Source organism: Ursus americanus, chromosome 5 (assembly GCF_024610735.1).
Source record: "Ursus americanus isolate L20-20 chromosome 5, mUrsAme1.1.p, whole genome shotgun sequence".
NCBI classification, from domain to species: domain Eukaryota; kingdom Metazoa; phylum Chordata; class Mammalia; order Carnivora; family Ursidae; genus Ursus; species Ursus americanus.
The window spans coordinates 1003123-1026550 of record NC_142131.1 but is presented as its reverse complement, the minus strand read 5'-3'; the positions used below and the strand labels follow the sequence as shown (position 1 = coordinate 1026550).

Below are 23428 nucleotides of genomic sequence, written 5' to 3'. Positions count from 1 at the left end.
TGGTGACGATATCATCAGGCCGATAGGAAGGACTTCGGGGCTGTAGGTTATGTTAAAGTTTCTGTGTGTATGTGCAGGTGTAATCACTTTTCTACACATGTATTTCACAATAAAAGACCAACAATAACAAAAATTCAACTGATAGTGTTCCTTTTTTTTAAAAGAACTTTTGCTAAGTGTTTCAGTTCTAATCTCAGATACATCAAACTAAGAGATTACTCATTTGGGATTTTATTTAATCTCTTCAAAAAGAAAATAAAATCATCAAGCACGTTATGGTGATTCAAGTTGACTGCTACTGGTCTACTTAGTAATTTCTAATTGCTTGGACATTTTCAGGGTCAAATTAAACATTCTATGGTTAACAGTTAAAGAAAACTATACGGCTATCGTCACCACCTGGGCATATCTGACACCACCACCTTAAAAGGAAATGCGGTTTCATCAGTGACTTACCAGCTGGTTGTGTCTGTGTTATTCTCTTTGGGTAAGTCTTGCTTCGACTTCTGGCCACATTCTGATCTGGCCGAGGAAGCTGAATAGAAACATCTCGACTCATTTGCAATGCTGTCCTGCCACTTGGAAAAGCAACATTTTGGTTAGCACAGATACAACTACACAGCCACAAAATTAAACCACTGCTCACTCAGAATATCTACAAAGTATAGAGAGGGAAAAAGCACAGAGTCACATGGCCATGAGTACATAAGGGTTTTCAGTGGGTTCTCATTGCAATGCTAACCAAGGGCTAATAGGAGAGTCTTAGGTTAGACGGAAGGATGATCTTTCAGAGGGAGAAACAGGGAGAAATTTATTAAAGGACTTAGATTTAGATTTAAGTAGAATGATGAGCTAGAAATAGAGGATGCCAATGGTTTTCCAGCTCTACAACCAGATAATAAATTACACTGAGCTAAAGTAAACAATAGCAATGCGTCTACATGAATCAACACGTCTCTGGGTTGTACTTACACAGCAAGTTTTGAGCATACCCCCACAGGACCACTTGGTATGATTTTACCCTGAATCCTGCTGTGGCACAATCCACCATGTATTATGCTCACCTCACCTGCACCAGATCAAGTGTCCAGGAAGATCTAGAGCTGGCCTAAAAGCTCAGGCAAAGCGTGGCTTCTCTAAAGAGCCTGAGAATGCAAGGACGTGAGCTCTCCCTGGGAATGGACTAACTTTCAAGTCATCTTTTCAAGGAATTGTGCAATTCTGTTTGCTGGATTTCAGTGAACATTCGTCTTACTGAAAAATTATTCCACAGCTGCTGAGAATTTGAGCCAATGAATGACCCTGACTTTCACAGGAAAATATAATTCAGGTACAGGAAAAATGCATTTCTGTATGTTTAGTTTGATTCATCACAAAAAGAGCCACGTATGCGAGGAAAATATACTTTTAATGGCCCAAGTCTTATTCCTCCTACATTTACAGGATAAATATTAGTCAATTTCTCGCCAAAAGAGATGAGGCTCAGAAAGCAAAATTCACCTCCTACGTGCTTCTGTGAAAGTTTCCCCTAGTGACTACCCCCAATTACCTTTATTAGAAATAAAAAGATGCTTAATATACTCATAAAAGTGACTCCTCACCAGGCTAACTGGAGACACCACTTGGTATGAGCTAGCACGGGAATTTAGATGGCAGGTTCTATCCGTGAGTGTGTTCCTGTTCAACAGTTCACGGGAACCAGGCAGAAGGGAGGGGAGAAAACCTGTGACAGATTTTCTTTCACTTGAAATTTAACCTTTTTTTTAAAGGTATCACAAAAGGTAACACAAGTAGCAACAGCTCTCTCCTGAAAAGCTAAAAAAAAAAAAAAAAATTCCATATAAAGAGCAAAATTCCATTATTATAAATGGTTTGAGGTATAAAGATAAGAGCTACTTACAACAGACTTTCTCTGCTGTCAGGAAGACTTGGGTACTGTGTACCTCACTGCAGAGAGGAAGAAACATTTGCCCTAAAAATATAACCCAATATGCAGGCCACGGTGGCATTTTATAATGAGATTTTACTTTATCATTCAATTTTTCTTCATGGTTTCTCTCTCAGGAATAGAGGAGAAATAAGAAAATCATATTACAAGATTAATAAAACCACGGTCCAGAAACGTAAACTGATCTGCCCCCGCCTGTACAGGGCTCTGGACCGGAGCAAGCCTCTGACCTTCAGCTGGTCGTGGCCCACCCTGGCGGCATGGGAGAAAGGGCAGAACACGGAGCCTTCTGGTTTGAAGCGAGAAGCCCTACTTTAAACACAGCTCTGCGACCATTGTGTGGTCTTCGGCAGATTCTTTTTCAAATCTCCCAGAGCCTCATTTTCCTCACTGAAAATGTATTTCTGCGTAGGCAGTCTCTTTCCGAGCAGAAATACTCTTGTACAGCAGTCCTACTATTCCTACTATGAAAATAGAGACTTACAGTGTCAAGTGTGAGTTCCTACACATTGTCTACTAGCTCTCCGTAGTGACAGGAAAGAGCTTTTCCCCACGATCGCCCACTGCCCTGCCTCCTCACACTCAGGCACACGCACTCCGCTTGCAGGCTGGGCAGCACTGCCCCGCAGCCCTCCAGCCCCGAGGGAGGGCACAACGGGCAATCAGTGGAGTAAGAGGGAGGGAACAAGTGTAAAGACACCTGGGTTCAAATCTCAGCTTTGCCACTTATTGGTTCAGGGTCTTTAGTTCAGTTACTTTATTAGGGGGTGGGAGGCTCAAATTTCTCATCTGTATAAATGAGGATACGATGCCTCCCTTGGCAGGTCATTGCACAGATTAAATAGAGCAACACATTTAAAGCACCTGACACAAAAGAGGTCCTGGTGAGAGTGTGGTCTCTCCCACACTTAAATGTGGAAAGCTCTTATGATTTCAGTCCTATAAGAAGGTCACCTGGGTCCCCAGGGGGGGGTTTCTCAGGTCTAATTCTCACTTCTGGAGTATACATTCTATACAACTCATTCATCCATTCTAACCAGGAGTCACCTACAAATTTAACAGGTGAAGGCAAAATTAGTTTTTGAGGGGATCAAAGAAAGAGCTTTCAGTATATAACAAAATATTTAATCAGTACCTATTTCAAATTATTGCTATCTGATAATAAAATAACAAAAAAAGAATTCAATTTTTGATTTCAGCTCAAAAATTTTGGATTTTTGAAAGGACTGGCAGTCACAGATCACTAAAAACATCCAATGTTTTCCTTCTTAATAATTCATTTTTCTAAAGGATGTTGGAATCTTCTTGGTATTCTGCAAGCCCCAAGATGCAGAAAAGAGTGTAAAGACTAGAACTCTGTCTTCCTCCATCACACACGCACCACTATAAATACATTCACAATTATACACACAAAACACGCAGACACCACATTCACACACCACAGCCACTTGTCATGCTGTTCTTTATCCCCCATGCTCTGAAGGCCTGCCGGGTAAGGAGGGGGCTGCCCGTGTTTCCAGAGCTCTGCTTTTATTCCACGGTTTCTCCAGAATGTTTCAAGAAAGGAGTAAGCATATGATATTTGTTAAAGGCTGGTTGCTTTTGTCTTTCGACAATTAACAGTCCACGGGCTGGCGACCACCCAGCAGTCAGAGACCCACCTCTGCGTGAGCCTAGCTCTGGGCAGTGAGCTGAAACATCTTTCTTCCGGGGATGGTGTAATGTTAATGCTTCCTACACACAGACACGGAGATTTGGGATTCATTAAGACTTACTAGGGCGTTAATACCAACCACAAAATTAGAACAGATTTAGCAGAACCTCCAATTCTGCAAAGGTTACCTTTAATTACTTTCTCGGAAGAAATTATATTTAATATGCAAAATCCAATAACTTTCTAATAATAATTCCCAGTAGCCACAACATTTGCATTTCAATAAATTTGAGAAATCAGGTATGGGTAAATTTGTGGAAACCAACTACGGCATATGTTAAACAGCATAATTACAATTTTAATAGCATGAACACTGACAGATGCCTTTTCACTAGCTTCATTCCAGTGACAAGGAGATAGATTTACACATTCTTTTGATAACCCTCAAAATGTTTTATACCCCAAACCGCCCAAATACTGACTATCAGCTTTTCTTCTCAATATAAAAGTAAATACTCTTCCTTAAATTCCTGATAATTACAACACTCTCTAGGGAAGAACCTTAATGACCCTAAGGTTAAATTTTTAGGTATTAATGAATACTTTCGTACAAATACCAAGAACATCTATAATAGTTATAACTATTAGTTAAGTTTTAAGCCATCAAATGAGCAAGCATCCAAATCAATAACATGCTCTGACCATTTACTATTAATCACTCTTTTATTGATTATCTCTGGTTTCAAATTCAGGACCAAAAAAAAGTGGGTTATAAAAGAGGAGTTAAAATCTGGCATACCACTGTCCTGCCAACACCTGACTTGGCTTTCCTTTAAGTCTCCTAGGTAAGCATTTCATTTAGTGATGTGTCCAGTGGAACTGGTAGAACAGTGCCCTGCTTCCTGAGTGGCATCTCTGCACCCTACCTGGGTTTTACAGGGCCTGGGACCTGCTTCCCTGCCCGAATACTGCTGCAGCTTTCTGAAGACAGAAGTGGTAGGACCAGATTCTTTATGTCTCTGGGCACCTAATACCTTGCCTTGCACATCTCAGGCTCTCTACTTAACAGAATGAATTGAAACACAACAAATTCTTTTTCACAACATAGAAGGTTCCTATTTTTTAATGCTGGTTTTTGAAAAAGACCCAATCAGCCTTTTCCTGCAACACGCTCACGTTTGCCTAATGGCCAAAAGCAAGGGTTCAGGAGTTAGACCGCCAGGAAGGGACCCCCACCCCATTTCCTGCTTCCAGGCTGGGCTACCTTGAAGGGTGACTTAGCCTTTCTGAACCTTAGTTTCCTCACATATTAAGGAGGATAATGTTAAGAAGACTGCAGTGACTCAAGAAGCAATAAATGGAAAACATTTGGCACAATACTTGGCACATAGTAACTGCTCAGTGAAGCTGAGATATAAGTTCAGCATTGCCACATGCAGGCTTTGTGCAGCAGGAAACATGATTCCATCCACAATACAAAGTACACATTGTGTTACAACAGGGGGTCAACTGAACGTCCTGAGAACACCAGGCAGCTACAATTCGGGATTTCTACTTTGTTCATAATCACAACATAATTAAAAATGAAGTGATAACTGTATCGAAATGAACGTCTGAAGATAATAAGCTTTACTACATTCTAAATGCCCTAAACTTAAACCTGAAAGGTGTTTTTCTCAGTTTTTGTTTTTTCTGTTTTCTAGAGATAGGGGAGATAGAGGGAGGGGGGAGTGGGGAAGGGGCAGAGGGAGAGGGAGCAAGGGAATCCTAAGCACGTTCCACAACCAGCGTGGAGCCCAAAGAGGGGCTTGATCTCATGACCCTGAGATCTGACCTGAGCCAAAATCGAGTTAGGACGCCTGAGCGACTACACCACCCAGGCGTCCCTGTCAAGAAAGTTTTAATAAACTGTTACGTTATTGAAATTCATGGGCACTGTAGAAAAATTAAAAAAGATTTAAGTCATAAACTTTAATGTGCATGTCTGTGGACAACTGAACTCAATATTTATTTATTCACACACACACACCCTTCCCCAAGGAAAAAAGGCCATTTACCTATACCGGTGCTTATAACTCATGGATCCAAACTTGCTGAGTTTTCTTGACAATGAATTTGATTCATTTTCTGGCATTCTAATAAATTTTTAAGAGAAAATTAGATAAGGATTCATAAATACAGGTACTTATACAACACTTGAGCAAAAGCTATGTAGAAAATATAGTGCAACACTGTTTCACAGCTAGTAGAAATATTTCATTTATTCTACATATTGGCAGGAAATAATTATCAGTTATTTTAAGCTAAAATTTGAAATACAACCACTCTCTAGGATTTTACATAAGTACAACATCAGAATGCTCCTAGTTTCTGCAAACTATTATATCCATCATTGCCCTTAGAAGTTTTAGTTGTGAAACAACTTACTTTTTCTACTTAAAAATTTTGTCACTATGTTGATTTACCCATACCATGGTTTTCATGGTAGATCTGATGTGGGGTTTCACTTTTCTTTATATTCCGGGACTTCCCATTCCAGGGTACCTTGAACAGACAGACACCCTCCATGTGCAGCTCCTTGGCCCAGGCCCCACTGGCCTAGAGGCGATGTCTCAGACCTGCTGGGCCACAACCCTCACCTAATATAAACTCTATAAAGGACATTGGTCACTGCATAAGAATACTTCTCCAACATCATGCTATTTGGGAGAAGTGCTCCATGCACATCAAATAGGAATTAGGGGAAGAATTAATCTAGCTTTGAATTTAAAAGCAAAAAATAAAGCTTAATATATTACCTGATAGGATTTTGTTTTATCTTTACACCATAAGGATGTGAAGCAAAAAGTGTTGCCACAATCCAATGGTCTATTCTTTATCCTCTTCTTACTTGACCTCCGAGGAGCATGCAATGCAGTTGCCAGCTTCTTATCCACCAGGACATTTTCCTCCCTATTTCCCACTTTCCCATACGCTCTACTGTTTACTCCTTCCTATACCACTTCATTGGCTCTTACTGCTCTCTAAATGCTGGGAGGATCCCACAGCTCAGTCCTTGGCTCTCTGCTTCTCTTTCCTCACTTTTGCCACAGACGACTTCATCCAGTCCCCTTCGCCTAATTATCTAGTAAGTTTACATGGCCAGCCTCAGTCTTCCCAAGAGGCCCTGTACATCCGACTGCCTACCCCACACCTCTATTTAGATGGCTAGCAGGCATTTCAAATTTAGTCTGTCCACAGAACACTTAATTTCCACCAATACCAAAGCTGCGCTCTTCATATATATAAACATCCTTGACCCTTTCTTGTAGTAGGAGAGAAGAAAGTATCTGTGTGTGTGTGTGTGTGTGTGTGTGTGTGTGCATTAATATGACCCAGAAAGTCAGGCGACCAAAAAAAATTAAGAGAAACACTTCTAAATTTCTACTGTAGACCGAGAAGAATTCTTGTTATAAAAACAAATCAATTTTCTTTTATTAGAACCACACATAAAACTTTCACATTAACATACCTAAAAAATGTATGATGTTCTACACCACACTTCCAAAGATGCTTGCAAGCAGTCTTACTTCGAGCTTCAAAAAAGAATGAGGTTTCATTGCACTGAGAGAAGAAAGAGAGAGAGAACATGAATTACTGACCATAATGTTCTTCAGGTGACAGCCACCTTCTAGTTACCAAAAATTCAAGTAGCAGAGAAATTATTAACACATAAAACAAAAACCAATTATCTCCTAGTAACGATTTTTGGAGTGTTGCCTTAAAACCACCTTCAATAATTAAAATTACACAATGTGAATCTTGGTGCTGTGACCTTTATCACCTGCTTCTTTCTCACCCCATGACCATGAATGATCGGGGCACGGCATGGAAGGACTGCAAACATTCCCATCACAAATGGGCAAACAGGACACCACCAACTGTGGAAATCAACTCCCAATAAAAAGGAGATGCCCATAAATCCAGTTCTTAACTGGAATATCTTTAAGGACTATACAGGCCACATTTAAACTGATGACTAAAGAATCTCAAGAGGGACCCATGTGAAGAGTGACCACACCAGTATCATCCGAGCACATCAAAATCATGTCTCTGAACTTCTGCACTCGGTACCCAGTTACTGGGTGAATTAAACAGTATGACCCCAAAAAAATAAATAAATGATATCCCAAAGTTAAAGCACATAATAGGTACATATTAAATTTCAACTATTATTTTAATCCTGCGGTTACTTACCTACATTTAATGGATAGTCATTCTAATTGTGCAGAAGATACTATTTATTTTTTTAAGTGACTGAATAGGAAACCAAGCCAAATACAATCAAAGTACTGAAGTAATAAACCACAAGTTCTGTGAAGTTCTGTTACTGGTTTTTATCGAAGACAAAATTAGCAAACTCAAGTCTCAAATGCAGAAATGCCCCTGGAATGAGGTTTCTATGGATGTATAAACATAAAACTGGTAATGCAGAGGAGTAATTGAAAGGATCCTCCCCACCTTTTAATAAGGACAGAACATTTATATGCGTGAAATTTCTTCCAAGTCCATCTGGAATGAGGCTGCCCAGTTTAGAAGTTTATTTGTAAGATGAAAGGGTATGATGACAACAGAGCCAATATATGCATGTTACAGCAAGGCCGCCAGTAATTCCAAAACCTTATGAAGTAGAGGAAGGACCTTAAGACAATTCCCAGGTTTCTGTCTTGGCAAATGCTACTTAATAAAATACAGCAAGTGGAAAAAATTGGGGATTTGGATGGCAAGGGAATGGATAGCAAGCTCAGGCGATTTTGATTTCGAGGTGCCCATGGAATGGGGAACACCCCAAGCAGGCCAGGAAACATGCAGGCACTGAGCTGAAGAGACAGGCCCTACCTGCTGACACTAATGATTTCACCCAAGAACGTAAAAGAGATTGTTCGGGAGACAGAACGAAGTGCGGGAAGATAAAATCACAGCCAGGATGCTTGTGAAGATGGAGTGAGAGGGGTCAGAAAGGACCAGGAGGCAATGATGTCACAGAGGCTGGGAGGACAGCACACGTCTCAAGCGACCCGGAAAGGTCAAACAGGGTTTGAAAGGAGGTGACTGCATTTCACGGTAAGAAATCTTCAGTGACTTTCATGAAAGGAGTAGGAATTACAAAATTAGAGATAAGGGAGAAAAGTCAATGAATTCAGAAAGGGTTTTCCTCAAAAGCAAAAGAAATGGGGGAAGGGGGTACACAGGAAATCACAGAAGATCCTTGGGGGCAGGGTGGGAAACCAAGCATCCTGCCAGGACATGGGAATGCTTAGAGGGGAGGGGTTTTTTTTCTTTTACTTTTCTTTTTTAAATATATAATATACATGTATGGTACAAATGCCAAAAGTTACCAAAATGGACACAAACTGATAACTAAAATCTCCCTCCTACCACTGTTCCTAATCCTCTTCCCCAGAGGCAACCACTAGTTAAGAGTTTCTTATATAATAGGTACGTGTTTTTAAGGTCACTGGATTATCCAAAACTGTGATGCACAGGTCATTTATTTTAAAATAATTTTGCTTGTGATTGCATTGTGTCGGGATAAATGATTAAGATAAAGCGAGTACAGGACAGACTGTCCCCCCCCACCACCACCACCTGCCTCAGTATCTATATCCCACCTTCCTGTGCCTTCCAACAATTAAAGCACCACATGGGCCAGGACCTACTGGACATTATCACTGACAAGAAATGGTGGTTGGTAAGGACTACGCCATGACACTGATACTTGAACTAAAATTTTAGCAAGAGCATCCACAAGTAAGGTGGGATTTGCATACCCGAAAACAAATTTTCAAAAAGTTACTTAATTGCATATAATCCAGATTTCTAAAAATGGAGGAGAAACAAAAAGCATTCAATCTTAAAAATAAAGTAAATCCCCTCAAACTTTTCTTGGGCTGGTTTTCATTTTATTTTTCACATAAACGTCTATATTCTTTTTCTTTTCAAATAGAGACCCAGCCACAGGATATGCAATATTTTTTTTTTAACTACCATCATTTCATGAAAGGAGAAAAGGTATTTAAGATCCAGCCAGAATTGGGTTTTCTCAAGTTTCCTTGCGTACAAATATATTAAAGGAACAAAAGAGGTTCCCACGGGCTTCCTAATTACTTCTGCCATGTGCAAATGACAAGTATGAACGCATTCTCCATTTATACAGGGCTGTAACACCAGCTGCCTGGTTTTTATCCCATTCTTAGCAGGATAATCCAAATACTCAAAGGAGGGTTAACATAAGTAAAAAAGAAACCAGGAATTTTGAATAAATTCTGTGCATTTTTGCCCCTGACAGTAACCACTGGCATGAATGAGTGTGATGTGGCATCACAAAGGTCTCTCTCTCCTACCAAACCTTTTCCAAACAGACACGGACAATTAGCACCTTTCCGTTCATTCACACAAAGGTGAGTAGATACTTAACTGAATTCAGAAGTTCATTCCAAAACACTGCTAAATTACTTTATCCAAGCACCAACTTCTTGCTTTTGGCAAAAGCACTCAAACACCTTCATAACTTTTGTCATTTCATGCCAGGGAAAAAAAAGCTATGTTCTGAATCTCTCTCTCTTTCTCTCTCTTTTTTAAGTAGGCTCCACACACAGCGTGGAGCTCAATGCAGGGCTTGAACTCACAACCCCGCGATAAAGACCTAAACTGAGATCAAGAGTCAGACACAACTGACTAAACCACCCAGGTGCCCCCTGAAAACTTTTCTTTACTACAGGTTAATATTTTTATTTTATAAACTGAGCAAGTTTAAATCACCTGAAACTTGAATACCATGTGGGGGTTTCACTGCACCTTGGCGCCCTAGGTAAATTTGGCTCAAAGTCCCAGTTCTATCATTTGTGAGACTTCAGGAGCTATGTCACATCAATGAATTCCCAACCTAACTCCCTTGGATCATCTTTGCTGGCTGTTTCTCTTTGCAAGCTTCAAGAAGTAAGTCTACTTTAGTCTGGATTCTCTGGAGTGTATTGAGATTTCTGGCAGGGTCCTGGAGGGGCTCACATCCACTGTGAGCTACACAGCATGCTCACCCTGGGCCCCGCTGATTCTCGCTGCCAAGCCTGGCCCTCGCTGCTTGTTGCCACAGCCAGCCCCTGCTTCCCCGGTTCCTCTGCTGCTGTCTTGGGAAGCAGCCACAACTGGACAGTCTGCCTTCCCCAGGCTCCCTAGAATTATGGGTGAACATCTTCTCAACCCTATTATACGTCTGTCCCGTCTCCAAGGTCACAGAAGTCACCTCAGGTACACTGCGTAGGTAAATATTTTTAAAAGATTAGTACTTCTAACAATAGTAAAATGCAGTCATTACCTAAGCTAAAATCATTACCTAAATACTGGAAAGGCCCACAGCAGAGAGTTTCCTGATCATCAGTGATCCACAGACGCAGAAGAGAGGATAAAAGCAAGCGTGAAGATTACAAGTCTAAAGTATGGGGGCACCTGGGTGGCTAAGATGCTTAAGCATCTGCCTTCGGCTGACGTCATGGTCGCCAGGTCCTGGGATCGAGCCCCAAGTCAGAATCCCAGATCATCGGGGAGTCTGCTTCTCCCTCTCCCTCTGCCTCTCCCCCGGCTCATGCTCTCACACACACACACACTCTCTCTCTCTCTCTCCAAAGAATAAATAAAATCTTTAAAAAAAATAAAAAGTCTAAAGTACGGTGGGTTTGTTTGCTTTTTAACATGCAATCTCAACAAGATTCATATCTACCTGGCAATTGTTAACTGACTTTAGACACTAGCGAGAGAAACAAAATCTTCAGAGGGCTGACAGCAAATGACTGAAATAACCTAATTTCTGATCAAACAAAGGCAGGCAAGGGGTGGAACTGACAATAGATACCAAAGAGATATCCCAAAATTGTGTTTTGAAAAATGCTATCATTATAAATGGTGAGACCAAATGACTATGGTTTTAAAAGCAGAGCTATGAGAGAAAGTGAGCACAATGTCTGTTTAGTGACTGTCCCCATGTTTGCCACTGTTCTCCCTTCTAGGCATCCTGAGTTCAGTAAAGAATTCACCGTGACCCCTGCCACAAAACAAACTAACAATCTTCCTATTTGGGAAGGGCACTGAGTAAAATATCATCTCATTCTTTCAGGCTTTTTCTTTCTTTTTATATTTATTTAAGCAGTCTCTACACCCAACATGGGGCTCGAACTCACAATGCTGAGATCAAGAGTCGCGTGCTCCTCCCACTGAGCTGGCCAGGCGCCCCCAAGCTTTTTCTTTACATAATGCTCCCTAAAGAGTCTTTCTTACATTAGTGTCCTGTAATATTGGCATCAGAGAGGTCACGGTCTCTGACCGTGGTCAAACAAACTGGGGAGCACGGGACTACACACTCAGACCTGCTCCTGTGCCGGTGCACTCTGGCAGTCCCCAAGAGCTGGCGAGGCACTTGCTATTCCCTGATTTCGATGAGCAAAGCACTGCCTTTCAAGGAAGGGTCTTCTCAGTACTCTGGACTAGAAAATATTACATGACACATACACACACACATCCCCCCCCACACACACACATCCCACTTACTTTTTAAAAATTCTTTTTGAAATGCATGTAATATGGTTTGAATTAAAAAATCACTGTGCATTTCAGCAGAGCACCTGGAGAATCAAACTAATTTCCATTCTTGCATACACATTTTACAATAAAAGAACAAAAACAGCAAAAATAGTCCAGTACTTTTTGTCAGCTGTGTGGGTGATATTCCAAAATATATACTAAATGTGAAAAACCTTTTTACCTCTTTTACAGCTGAATAGATTGACTGCTTGATGAATAATTGCATGTAACTCTTCCTAGCTCACTGAAACATAAATTATAGCCCTGGAAAGGATGTGTTAGATTGTGTTGCTTCTCCTCTTTTTCCTTCTCCTCCCAAAAATTCAGAAAGAGAAAACATGAGCCAAAACATTAGAGAATATTTATATCATGTTTCAGTAAACTTTGAAAACTATTATTTTGAGCTTATTCTGCTTCCTACTAGGAAAAATGCATGGATGCAACCCCAGGAATCCAGATGGTTGGCTTTTGTTGTTGTTTTACTCTATCTTTTCCTCACCTTCTCTTTAGAGAAACCACAGCACTCACGAAAATGTTGGCGTTTCTCTTTTCTACTTGCAGATTAATTTTTTAATTTAATTTTATTTAAATTCAATTAATTAACATACAGTACTGTATTATTAGTTTCAGAGGTAGAGGTCAGTGATTCATCAGTTGCATACAACACCCAGTGCTCATTACATCACACGCCCCCCTTAATGCCCATCACCCAGCCATCCCATCCCCCACCCCTCTCCCCTCCAGCAAACTTCAGCCTGTTTCGGAGAGTTAAGAGCCTCTTATGGTTTGTCTCCCTCTCTGATTTTGTCTTATTTTATTTTACCCTCCCTTCCCCTATGCTCCTCTGCTTTGTTTCTTAAATTCCACACGAGTGAGATCATATGATAATTGTCTTTCACAGATTTATTTTTTTCAAGATAATCTTTCTTCCCAGTTTACAAATGTTACAGATTTTTAAATAACAAATGTTATTTAAGCCTCTTAAAATGAAGACATCTCTGGTAGAATCTGATACTCAATTTAAAAACGTTTCATAGCAGAATTTTAAAGTTTTTTCCAAATATGGGGCCTATGTGTTTTAATTACAGGGAAAGTCAACAAACATACCAGCAAGTGAAGCAGAGGAAAACGCACGGCCCTGGAAGACCTGCACTCCCCTTCCTGCCTTGGCACAAGCTACTCACCAGCCGAGACTGGTCCAGAACAAGGTGCTCCCTGAGCCCTTCCTGTGCAAAGCTCTAGTAGCTCTGCGTGGCATGAGGCCAAGACAATTCCGATTCAGAGACATAAATCAGGAGCCTATTTTAAGTCCACCTTCAGACCAGGTGCTTTCAACCTCACAACAACCCTATAAGGCAGATTCTGTCATTCTCACTTTGTAGATAAAGAAATGTACCTTAAATGTTGCTCAGTGAATTGTCCAAGAGTTAGGTAAGTGGGAGACCTGGACCTAAACCATGCTATTTGACCACAGGGTTAGCAGTTCATCTCCGAACCTGAGAGACGCCAAACCAAGCTGTTACGTGACATCAGAATCCAAATATTACTAACGGAGCCGCACTTGGGAATGCATGGGGGAGAATATCACATCTGTAGTTCCTGGTGCACTCATACATGGTGGTGGAGATGCAAAATGGCACAAAAACTCGAGGTGGAGGAGGGGATATGGGAACACCTAACAAAACTATATATGCACTTACACTCTGACCATGCAATCCCACTCCTGGGAATTTACCCCAAAGATACTCCTTCCACAATATAAAAATACATATGCGCAAAGTCCCTGAAGGAAAATTTATCATTGCAAACTACTGAAAACTAGCTAAATTGTCTGAGCAGAAGAGGTTGGTTGAGTAAAGTGTAGTACATACACTCAGTGGAGTCCTCTGTAGCTGCACAAAAGAACGAGAAAGCTCTCGATAGACTGATATAAAGAGAATTCTAGGAGGTATTACGAGGTGAAAGTGAAATGAAGTACAAAGCCATATAACAGTGTGCTACCTTTTGGGTAAGAAAGAAAGAAAATGTTTTAAATGTGCTTATCCGTACAAACAGAAACACAAGAAGGATGAAGCATAAACACTAACGTTGGTCACCCACAAGGAAGGGTAGGGAAACAGGACTGAACGAATATGGGGATTAGTGATACTTCTCTGTGCCTTTTTGTACAGTTTTGACTTTTGGAAGCATGTTAATCTTCTACATCTTCAAAAAATAAAATAAATAAGAATATGAAGGGGACCTAAGGCTGAAACAAGTAAACCTACCCAGATCACAGATGAATACCAAAACCTCAGGAACATGGAAACCCAGAAGGAAGGGCCAACCCAAGTACACTCTGAACACAGTATTTGACTATACGCCCTCAGTCTTGGCAAGATGGGACACGTGAGTGAAAGAACTGCAAACAACTGTTAATTTTAGTGGTTTAGACAAAGCAATTCTGAAACTATTTGAGATATATTTTAGAATTGAGCAAACAAGTAAATGTGTTCCTGTTGTTGGGAGTCAAGGTTCTCAGGACATACAAATATGAAATGAGGGAAGGCCAGAAAGAGCACTGTGGGGATGGATGGAAATTGGAGATATGGTGTGAACTCATGATTTCTACAATGAGTATGAGCATGTTTATATGCACACATATGTATTTATGTACTTATATTTGTATGTACATATACATGCATGTGTGTACTCCTTAGCTCTGTCCACTGAAAAGGCCAAAAATCAATGTCGCCCCAGCAGCAATGACCACACCTGACACCCATATCTTGACTCTTCCCCTCTGAACAGAACCAGGGCTCACTGGAGAAATGGCTGATAAGAGGGTGGGTGTAGGGTAGGTGCACGGTAGGTACAAGATGTACCTGAAACAGCACATTGTACCAAAAAGGAAGAAAATGACCCCAAAAATGATACGTTAGGTTAAAGGGCTCAGGAGCGAGATAAAAGGAGCTCCCACTGACCACATCTAGGACAACTGGAGCACCCAGATAGTTAGGTACAGTAATGTATTATAAACCACTGCGGGGGGGGGGGGGGGAAGGAATTAGTAATTCCATGCTGATAGGATAAATAAAAGAGAACTGTGGCTCCTGCTTACAGTGGAATGCCAAGGGCTGACCGTGAGGGGTGTGGAAGGGCTAGAAAATCAGCATTTTATGAGCATCATAGTAAAAGATCAGATCAGGCAAGAATCCTCAATGAATGCTAAGTCTACAGGGAAATTCTGAAGAGGAACAGGATACTTGCATTGAATTACAGTTTTCCCCATAGATTACTTATTAACTGTAAAGGAGGAAAAAGAAAAACAATAACTATTCAGTGGAAATGAAGTCAACATCCTGACTAGGTGATCAAACGTTGTCTAACCCCAAAAGACATCAGATGGTCACCACGTGCCTTCAGATGTGATACCCTAAGGAGGGCACAAACGCCTATGCAGCTTTCCAGCCGAGAACACAGATCCTCAGTCCAATCACAAGAAACAACAGACAAACATGGGATGAGAGCTTTCTATTTTTAAAAAGTGGAGTAGAACTGTATTCTTCCAAAATGTAGGACACCTCGGTGGCTCAGTCGGTTAAGTGTCCAACTCTTGATCTCAGATCAGGTTATGATCTCAGGGTCGTGGGATTGAGCCCCGGGTCAGGCTCCACGCTGGGCATGGAGCCTGCTTAAGACTCTCTCTTCCTCTCCCTCTTCCCCTACCCGCCCACCTCAAGTGCATGCACGTGCTCTCTCCAAAGGAAAAAAAAAAGTTGATGTCATAAAAAACAAAAATGGTACAAAAAATGTTTCAGATTAAAGAAGATTAATTGGATTCTATGCCAGAGAGGGAAAATACTATAAAGGACATTATTAGGCTAACCAACAAAACTGCAATGTAGAAAGTAGATGAAAGAAGTATTATATCAACATAAATTGTTAAGCTGATAATTGTACTGTGGTTCTATCAGAGAGCATTCCTATTCTTAGGAAATACCCACTGAAGTATTTAGAAACGTGTAATACATGAGAACCCTCAAATCATTCAGAAAAGAATCGTGTGTATGTGTGTGGGTGTGTGTGGGGGGGTGTCTGTGTGTGTGTGTGTGTGTGTGTGTATAGAGAGAAATGAAAAAGGAAACGCAGTGAAGTGGTAACAGTGAGTGAATATAAGTGGGTGAATGTACATGACCGTGTTCTTTGCAATGTTTTAAATTTTTGCCACTTTTTGTAAATTTGGAATTATTTTCATACAAAAAGAATATTTTTAAATCTATAGTTGCACTCACAATGTGCAGGAACCCCTAGCTTATGTGAGCGAGGGCTGCTGGGCTGCTGATCAACAGTGACAATTCCCGGCCACCAGGACTTCCTGTGTACTCTTCTCAAAGAGTTTGGCCAAGTGGATCTAATTACTTGTGGCCAGACTTGCCAGGAACCTTTTGGGTCCTCATCCTGTCACACTGGGTAAGTTTAGGCTGAGGTTAGTTTCATGATGTATTATACATAAAAGTAATCACAGCCTCACTTTTTTTTCATTTATTCAACAAATGTACATGCCAATCTCGGGTAGGAAAAGGGGGCCAATCTCTTAGGCCTTAGGCCAACCTCTGGGCCTACTGCTGGGGACTGCACCCTCTTCCTGTTGATGAAACCAAGGCATTTGGGTATGATCCCGACTCCTCCTGAGTTTTCACGAAAACATTCCATCTGCTACCCATCGGAAGCAGTTTTACCTCTTCAGTGCCTCCCAAATCTGCGGACTTCTCTCCATCCTTGTGGTGACTGCCCTCCTGTCACCTCCTCTGATCAGCATGTCTGCCTCCATTCTTACCTCCTCCGTGCTCCATGAGGCAGCCACTCTCCTCACAGTGGGTGAGGCTCAGGGCTGGGGGAATCACCCAGTTCCCCACCCGTGCTCAAGTCCCCTAGCCACACACAGGTAAGAGAAGCCCTCTTCCACAACAGGTGAGACTGAACTGTGCCCTGGGACCATCTCACTTCCCTCAGGCCTTCTACCTCCACCACCAGCAGAGATGAGCAGACACAGCAAAACAACCCTACTCCCTTCAGATCCACAGCCTCTCCACCTTCATCTGCCTTGAATCCACTGGACCCCATCTTATTATCCTCTTTTCATCTCCAGCCCCGAAATGATACTCAGCAATTCCCCTGGTTTGTAGGCACCCCCCACCGCCACCCAACTCCTGAAACCCTTCCTTCGTGCCCTCTGGAATTCATGGCCGATCATCAGTAAAATCCCTTTGCCCCTCAGTCTGCACTCTTACACTGCCTTCACCCTGGTGTGCCCAGGGAAGCCTCGCTCTCCCCCAAGGACACTGTCTTAACTGCAGTCCACTCTGCCTCTTGTCCCCAGTGTCCTCATATCACCAGGCCTGAAAGTGGAGAAGACTCCTGCTTGTTCCCCAAGGCCGCTTTTGGACCATTCTCTCCTTTTCCCCCTACAACTCCCAGCTTGGGATCTCATCAGATTCCACCCCCTGCCATCTCTCTGGTGGCTGTCATCGTTGAAGTCCTCTCCTTCAAACACCAAAGCTGCTGCAGTCACAGTCACACCTTCCATTACTACCCATGTCTTAATTACTGGAAATTTCAATACGTAGATAGAAACAATGCCTCCACCACCCAGACACCTCAGTTCCCTGAACTTCTCAATGCCGTTGTCCTCCTCCCAATCTCAGCCACTCACTCCGGTGCTTGTGACCCCACAGCAGGGCTCTCAGCTTCAGCACTACTGACGAGTGTCCTGTCCGTTTATGACATGCTATAAAATGTGCAGCAGCACATTCAACCTCTACCCTCTAGATGCCAGAAGCCTCTCTGCCCTGTCCAGCACTGTGACAACCAAAACTGTCTCTCCATGCTGCCGAATGTCCCAGGGGTGTGGGATGGGGGAAGGAGGTGAGAACCCTTGCCCAATAACTTCCCATTTACAATAGTTGAAGCTTCTCTGTGATCTCAATGCCTAGCACCCAACTTTCTGACCACCACCTTCTCTCTCCAGCTTACTCCCTCCAGCTCTCCACCCCCAACAAGCTTTCAGCTCCTCCAACCAGGACCTCCTCCCCCCCCAGGCCCCACCCCTCTTTCATAGTTCTTGCTCTCTTCCTTACCCAGTCTCAATTCGATGATAAACCACTGAATTGGCTCCCCTGCCTCACCAGATTCCCTGGCCCTTCTCTTTGTACTATTTTCTTCACAAAACCAACTCTCCATTTGCTTCGTGTCTGCACCAGCCCTGCTGGATGTGCGTGGGGAAAAGCACTCCATGAGTGGGCTCATTTTAAATTCAGAACCCTTCATACTACCAGCCTATCACAGGATATCATCAAACCACATGTGCCTGGTCTATTTTCTCTCCAAAATTACTATTACATACCTTCTGCTTCCTCCAGACCCCACCACCTCCTCCCCAACTTCAGCCTCAGCTAATGACTTTGATACCTAGTTCCCTCAAAATAGAAAGCAGAACAATCATAAGCGAACTACCCACCTACCCTAATCTACATTCCCATGCTCCATCTTCATGCCTGCTAACCAGAGATGAACCGTCCTGGCCGCCCTCTCAAACCAACTCCTGTCGTCCACTCAAGGACTATCGTTCCAGCAATTCTCTCCCCTACCACCACATCATCAAATGTTCATCATATATCGGATCATTCTTGTCAGAGTATACATGTGCTATTTCTTCCAACTTAAAAAACTAACCCTCTTGGGTGCTTCCCCTGACAGCCATCTTCCCATCTGTTCCTCTTGGTGCCAAAACTCCTCAAAAGAGTGGTCTGCATTTACCCTCTCAAGTTCTACTCCTCCTATCCCCTCTTTTGCTTTTTTCTTAATTAACATGCATCATGGGGGGGGGTCATTCCCTAATAATGGACTCCTCTCAGGGTGTTTTTCTTTTTCTTTTTTTTAAAGGTTTTATTTATTTATTTGTCAGAGAGAGACAGAGCACACGCAAGGGGAGCGGCAAGCAGAGGAAGAAGCAGACTCTCCCGCTGAGCAGGGAGCCAGACAAGGGGCTCGATCCCAGGACCCCTGAGATTATTACCTGAGCCAAAGGCAGACACTTAACCGACTGAGTCCCCCAGGTGCCCGCCAGGGTGTTTTTCTTGCATTCAAGTTCCACAGTAAAGATACATGACCCTCCATGTGATTCTCCAGGGTGCACAGACCTAAGAGTGGAAGTGCTGAGATAAAGCTCGCTCTTCAATCCGCTTAAAATGGTCTTATTGATGACCTCCTACATTCCTAAATTCAGCAGCCAATTCTCAGTCTTCTTCTGATTTGACATACCAGCATCATTTGACATAATACGTGATTTTTAGTTGGCAAAATTGGATACAATTAGTATTCTTCTACCTCCCTGGTTATTGTTTCTCAGCCTCCTTTTCTGGTTCTTCCTCTTCTTATCTGTACTCATTTTCCTAATGACCTCACGTAATTCATGGCTCTGAATACCAGGATGTGTCAATATTGTCAAATCTCACTATCCTACCCAGACTTTGGTCCCAAACTCTGGACTCATAGAGCCCACTTACTAAATGTCTCCACTTAGATGTCTAACAGAGATCTCAAATGCAACATGTTAAACATGGGACCCTTGATCTTCCTCCCCAAACCTGCCCCACTCAAAGCCTTCCTCACCCCACTGGATGGCAGCTCCATTCTTCCTGCCTTTCAGGCCAAATACTTTTAAGTCACCAGGACTCCTCTCTCTCATACCTCCCCACATCCATGAAACCATGTAGCTAAATCCAGAATCCAACAGTTTCTCAGCACTTGAAATGTTGCTACCCTGGTCTCAGCCACTATCCTCTCTGTCTGGATTTTTTATTTTTTATTTTTATTTATTGATTTATTATTTCTTAAGATTTTAAGTAATCCCTACACCCAATATGGGGCTCAAACTCACAACCTCGAGATCAAGAGTTGCCTGCTCTACCGACTGAGCCAGCCAGGCGCCCCTCCTCTGCATTTCTTAAATAAGCATTAGTTGCTCAATGAGTGAAGAGGCAACCATGCTCACTCTCTAGGAATTCAGTGAAAAACAACCATCTGATAACAGACTTTTAAAAAATTTAAACCCCTCGTAATAAACACATATCCTTAAAACCAAGAGGTAACACGTAAGTGGTGGAATAGTGATACTTTGATTAAAATCAGAAACCAAAGATGCTTTATATTACTCAGTCACTTAACACTCATCTATAAGCTATGACCAACACTATAAAATGTGAAACATAAATTACAGAAATGAGAAAATAAATTATTTTTCCTTGCAAATGATATAATTATATACCTACAAAAATTTATGAGAATCAAATTAAGAACTCTTGGCTAACACACAAGAATTCAGCAATGCAGCCAGATTTCAGATCAACATAAAATTCCATAGCTTTCATGTCCGCCAGCAGAAAACAGTTATAAGATCCAACAGGAGGAAAAAATCGACCCACAAAATTAAGAAAAAAAAGGTCAAACACGTAAAACTAAAACACAGTATCAAACACTGTGCAGGCAAATGCGAATAAATATAATAAAAGAAGAAATGCTTATGATATGATAGCAAATATAAAACCTGTGTACAGAACCATATAAGGGATGACAAGTATTCATGTGTGTACAAAGGTACATATATTATACATTCGTGCTAACAGGGCAAAATCTGAAAGGGACTGCCACCAAAATAATAATCTTTACCTCTGAAGTTTAGTAAGTAATTTTCATTTTCTTCCTTATAGTATATTTCCCAGATTTTCTACAATCATCATCGAAGACCTTTATACCAAAAGTTTTTATTTTCTGGGAGGTATTATTGAAGTCACAATTCCTATTTTGAAGCTTAAATAATCTATAAAAGTATTTATAATAATTAGCTGCTGAAACTGTCAGAGGAATAAGTGTTTACAAAATCAGTTTTTAGTGGCAGCCAACTATTTGTTGCTCTCTCAAAAATGAATCACTGGGGGAAAAAATGTATCGCTGAACTCATTAAGGTTCTGTCTGAGAAAGAGGAGATTGTTACTTGTGGGTGCAAAGGAAGAGATAAATATTACATGCTAGTACATTCTTTGTATTTATTCAGATATGTTGATGTGTTTTGTTGCACACAGTTACTATTAAAAGTGGAACTAGACAGTGTTAGTGGCATAGCATGACACCAAGAACAATCTTTTATCTGTAGGACATTGCTGTTCTTTTGGGAACTGAATCTCTGAATTTGGCGCCAACGGCACTGAGCAGACTGAGTTAAGTCTCTCTGACCGGACCAGTGGAGCAGAAAACCAGAATAAGCATTTCAACCATTTTTCAAGCTGACTATGATTACTGGTCCAGGTGATAGGTTTCAGGGGGCTTTTATATTTAATCTATGATTACAGTTAGGTCTCCATAATAATCAACTTAATTCTACCATTATGTAAATCATTGCCTCACAGAGAGATACCCCGGTGGAGAAAGAAGACAGACTGCAAAGCAAGACCACTCAGGAAATGGAGTGCTTTGGATAAATGAATGAATGAATGAATGAATGAATGAGAAAGAAAAAAAGAAAGAAAGAAAGAAAGAAAGAAAGAAAGAAAGAAAGAAAGAAAGAAAGAAAAAAGAATCCCTTTGTTTCAAGCCTGAGTTCAGCACCTTGCAAGAGATCGATGACACCAGGCTGATGACCCAGGAACATGCGTTGTCTCAGGCAGCCGCCCAACACCCACTCCTTTTACAAGCTGCAGAAGGGACTGGGGCAGCTCTCCGTGTGTAGGAAACGAGGTCACACCATGGAGACTGCCATTAAAAAGAAACATGAAGGACACCTGGGTGGCTCAGTTGGTTAAGCGTCTGCCTTCGGCTCAGGTCATGATCCCTGGATCCCGGGATCAAGTCCGGCATCCAGCTCCCTACTCAGCACGAGGTCTGCTTCTCCCTCTGCCCCTCCCCCCACTTGTGCTCTCTGTCTCTCTCAGATAAATAAGTAAAATCTTTTTTACAAAGTAACATGAAAAAGACCAATTTTGTTGTTTTGTTTTCTCCTAATAATGAAAAATCTAAGAAGTTGAAAGTTCAAGTTAGCTGCAACTTTACCAAATATTTACCCTGAGGCAGAAGACACTTTAAGGTACACTAATAATAACATAAAAATAGTTGAACAAAGGACCTCGTTCACAAAAATAACTTAGGGATAAGGGGGAAAATGACTATAAATAATAGTAATGCTTCCATGAAAAGTCTTTTTATTTTATTATAATATTCCCATTAAAAACACGAAACAGTATTTTCAACACGTTGAACAGACCTTACTCCTTGCATTAAGTTATGTGAAACCAGTGGCAGGACAGGAAGAAAACCATATAGCCCTACTATCTATTTAGCTGTTCTACTTTTTGGATGATTTTAATTCAATCTTACAGCTCATCTTTTAAGATTGATGAGTCTAATCAGGAGTTGAAGAAGACTATAGACTGTTATGAACTACTATAAGGTGTTTGGACTATCATTTTTTTTTTAATCTGGAATTTCCCCTCCTTACAAGTTAAAACTCATTTCAAAATCTAATTTAATTTTATCAATAAACGGCAGTCTGTCACAGTTCAGGGAGGGGTCATTGTATTTTTTTTTCCAGAAAAATGAGGTTTTCTGGTGGACAGTACATAATCTCAGTGCATCAGTTCACTGATCGTTCCACAGACAGTGTGTGAGCACCTGCTGCCTGGGAGGCCTCTGCCCGATGCCACGTTGCACCTGCGGCCAACCCCATTCCTTTCCCATGTCTCCACGTATAGATGCGGAAACGCAGGCTTTACTCATCTCCTTTTTACAACAGACTTCTCATCAGAAAGTCAATTCAATACCATCCGCTTCAGTTTTTGGTCTACATAAAGTCACTACCAAATAGACAGAGGATGGATTCTCGTACATCCTATTTTCACGAATCTATCCTGTAAATATGGATTAGAATAGTAGCACTTTAAGGGAGCATTATTTTCACAGATTAAAAGGAAGCTTTCACATCCTTGCCTTTTTGGGCACACTTTCTTAAAAGCCACCTGTCAAGGCATGAATACACCTCCAGTCTCTGACAAATACTGTGCCCATTACCTAAACAATCCTGGAGGACACTGCCAAGTTGTAGGGGAGAAGGTCAGTATTTTTGCACTCTTGCCTTACACGCTCCTTTGAAAGCCTCCAGAATTTCCCATCCCGTTTATCTA

At 41.5% G+C, this 23428-nt stretch overlaps 1 protein-coding gene across 4 annotated transcripts in view; it reads right to left on the bottom strand.

Moving 5' to 3' along the window:
* Positions 1–23428, bottom strand: part of EPB41L4A (erythrocyte membrane protein band 4.1 like 4A) — a 243723-nt gene that overhangs the window by 67423 nt on the left and 152872 nt on the right. For all 4 annotated transcript variants that reach the window (XM_045777279.2, XM_045777280.2, XM_045777281.2 and 1 more), the window contains exons 10-12: positions 7114–7205; positions 5660–5737; positions 457–578 (exon numbers count right to left, since the gene is read on the bottom strand). In XM_045777279.2, coding sequence (XP_045633235.1) covers positions 457–578; positions 5660–5737; positions 7114–7205 — 292 coding nt within the window. The remainder of the gene's footprint in view (positions 1–456; positions 579–5659; positions 5738–7113; positions 7206–23428) is intronic.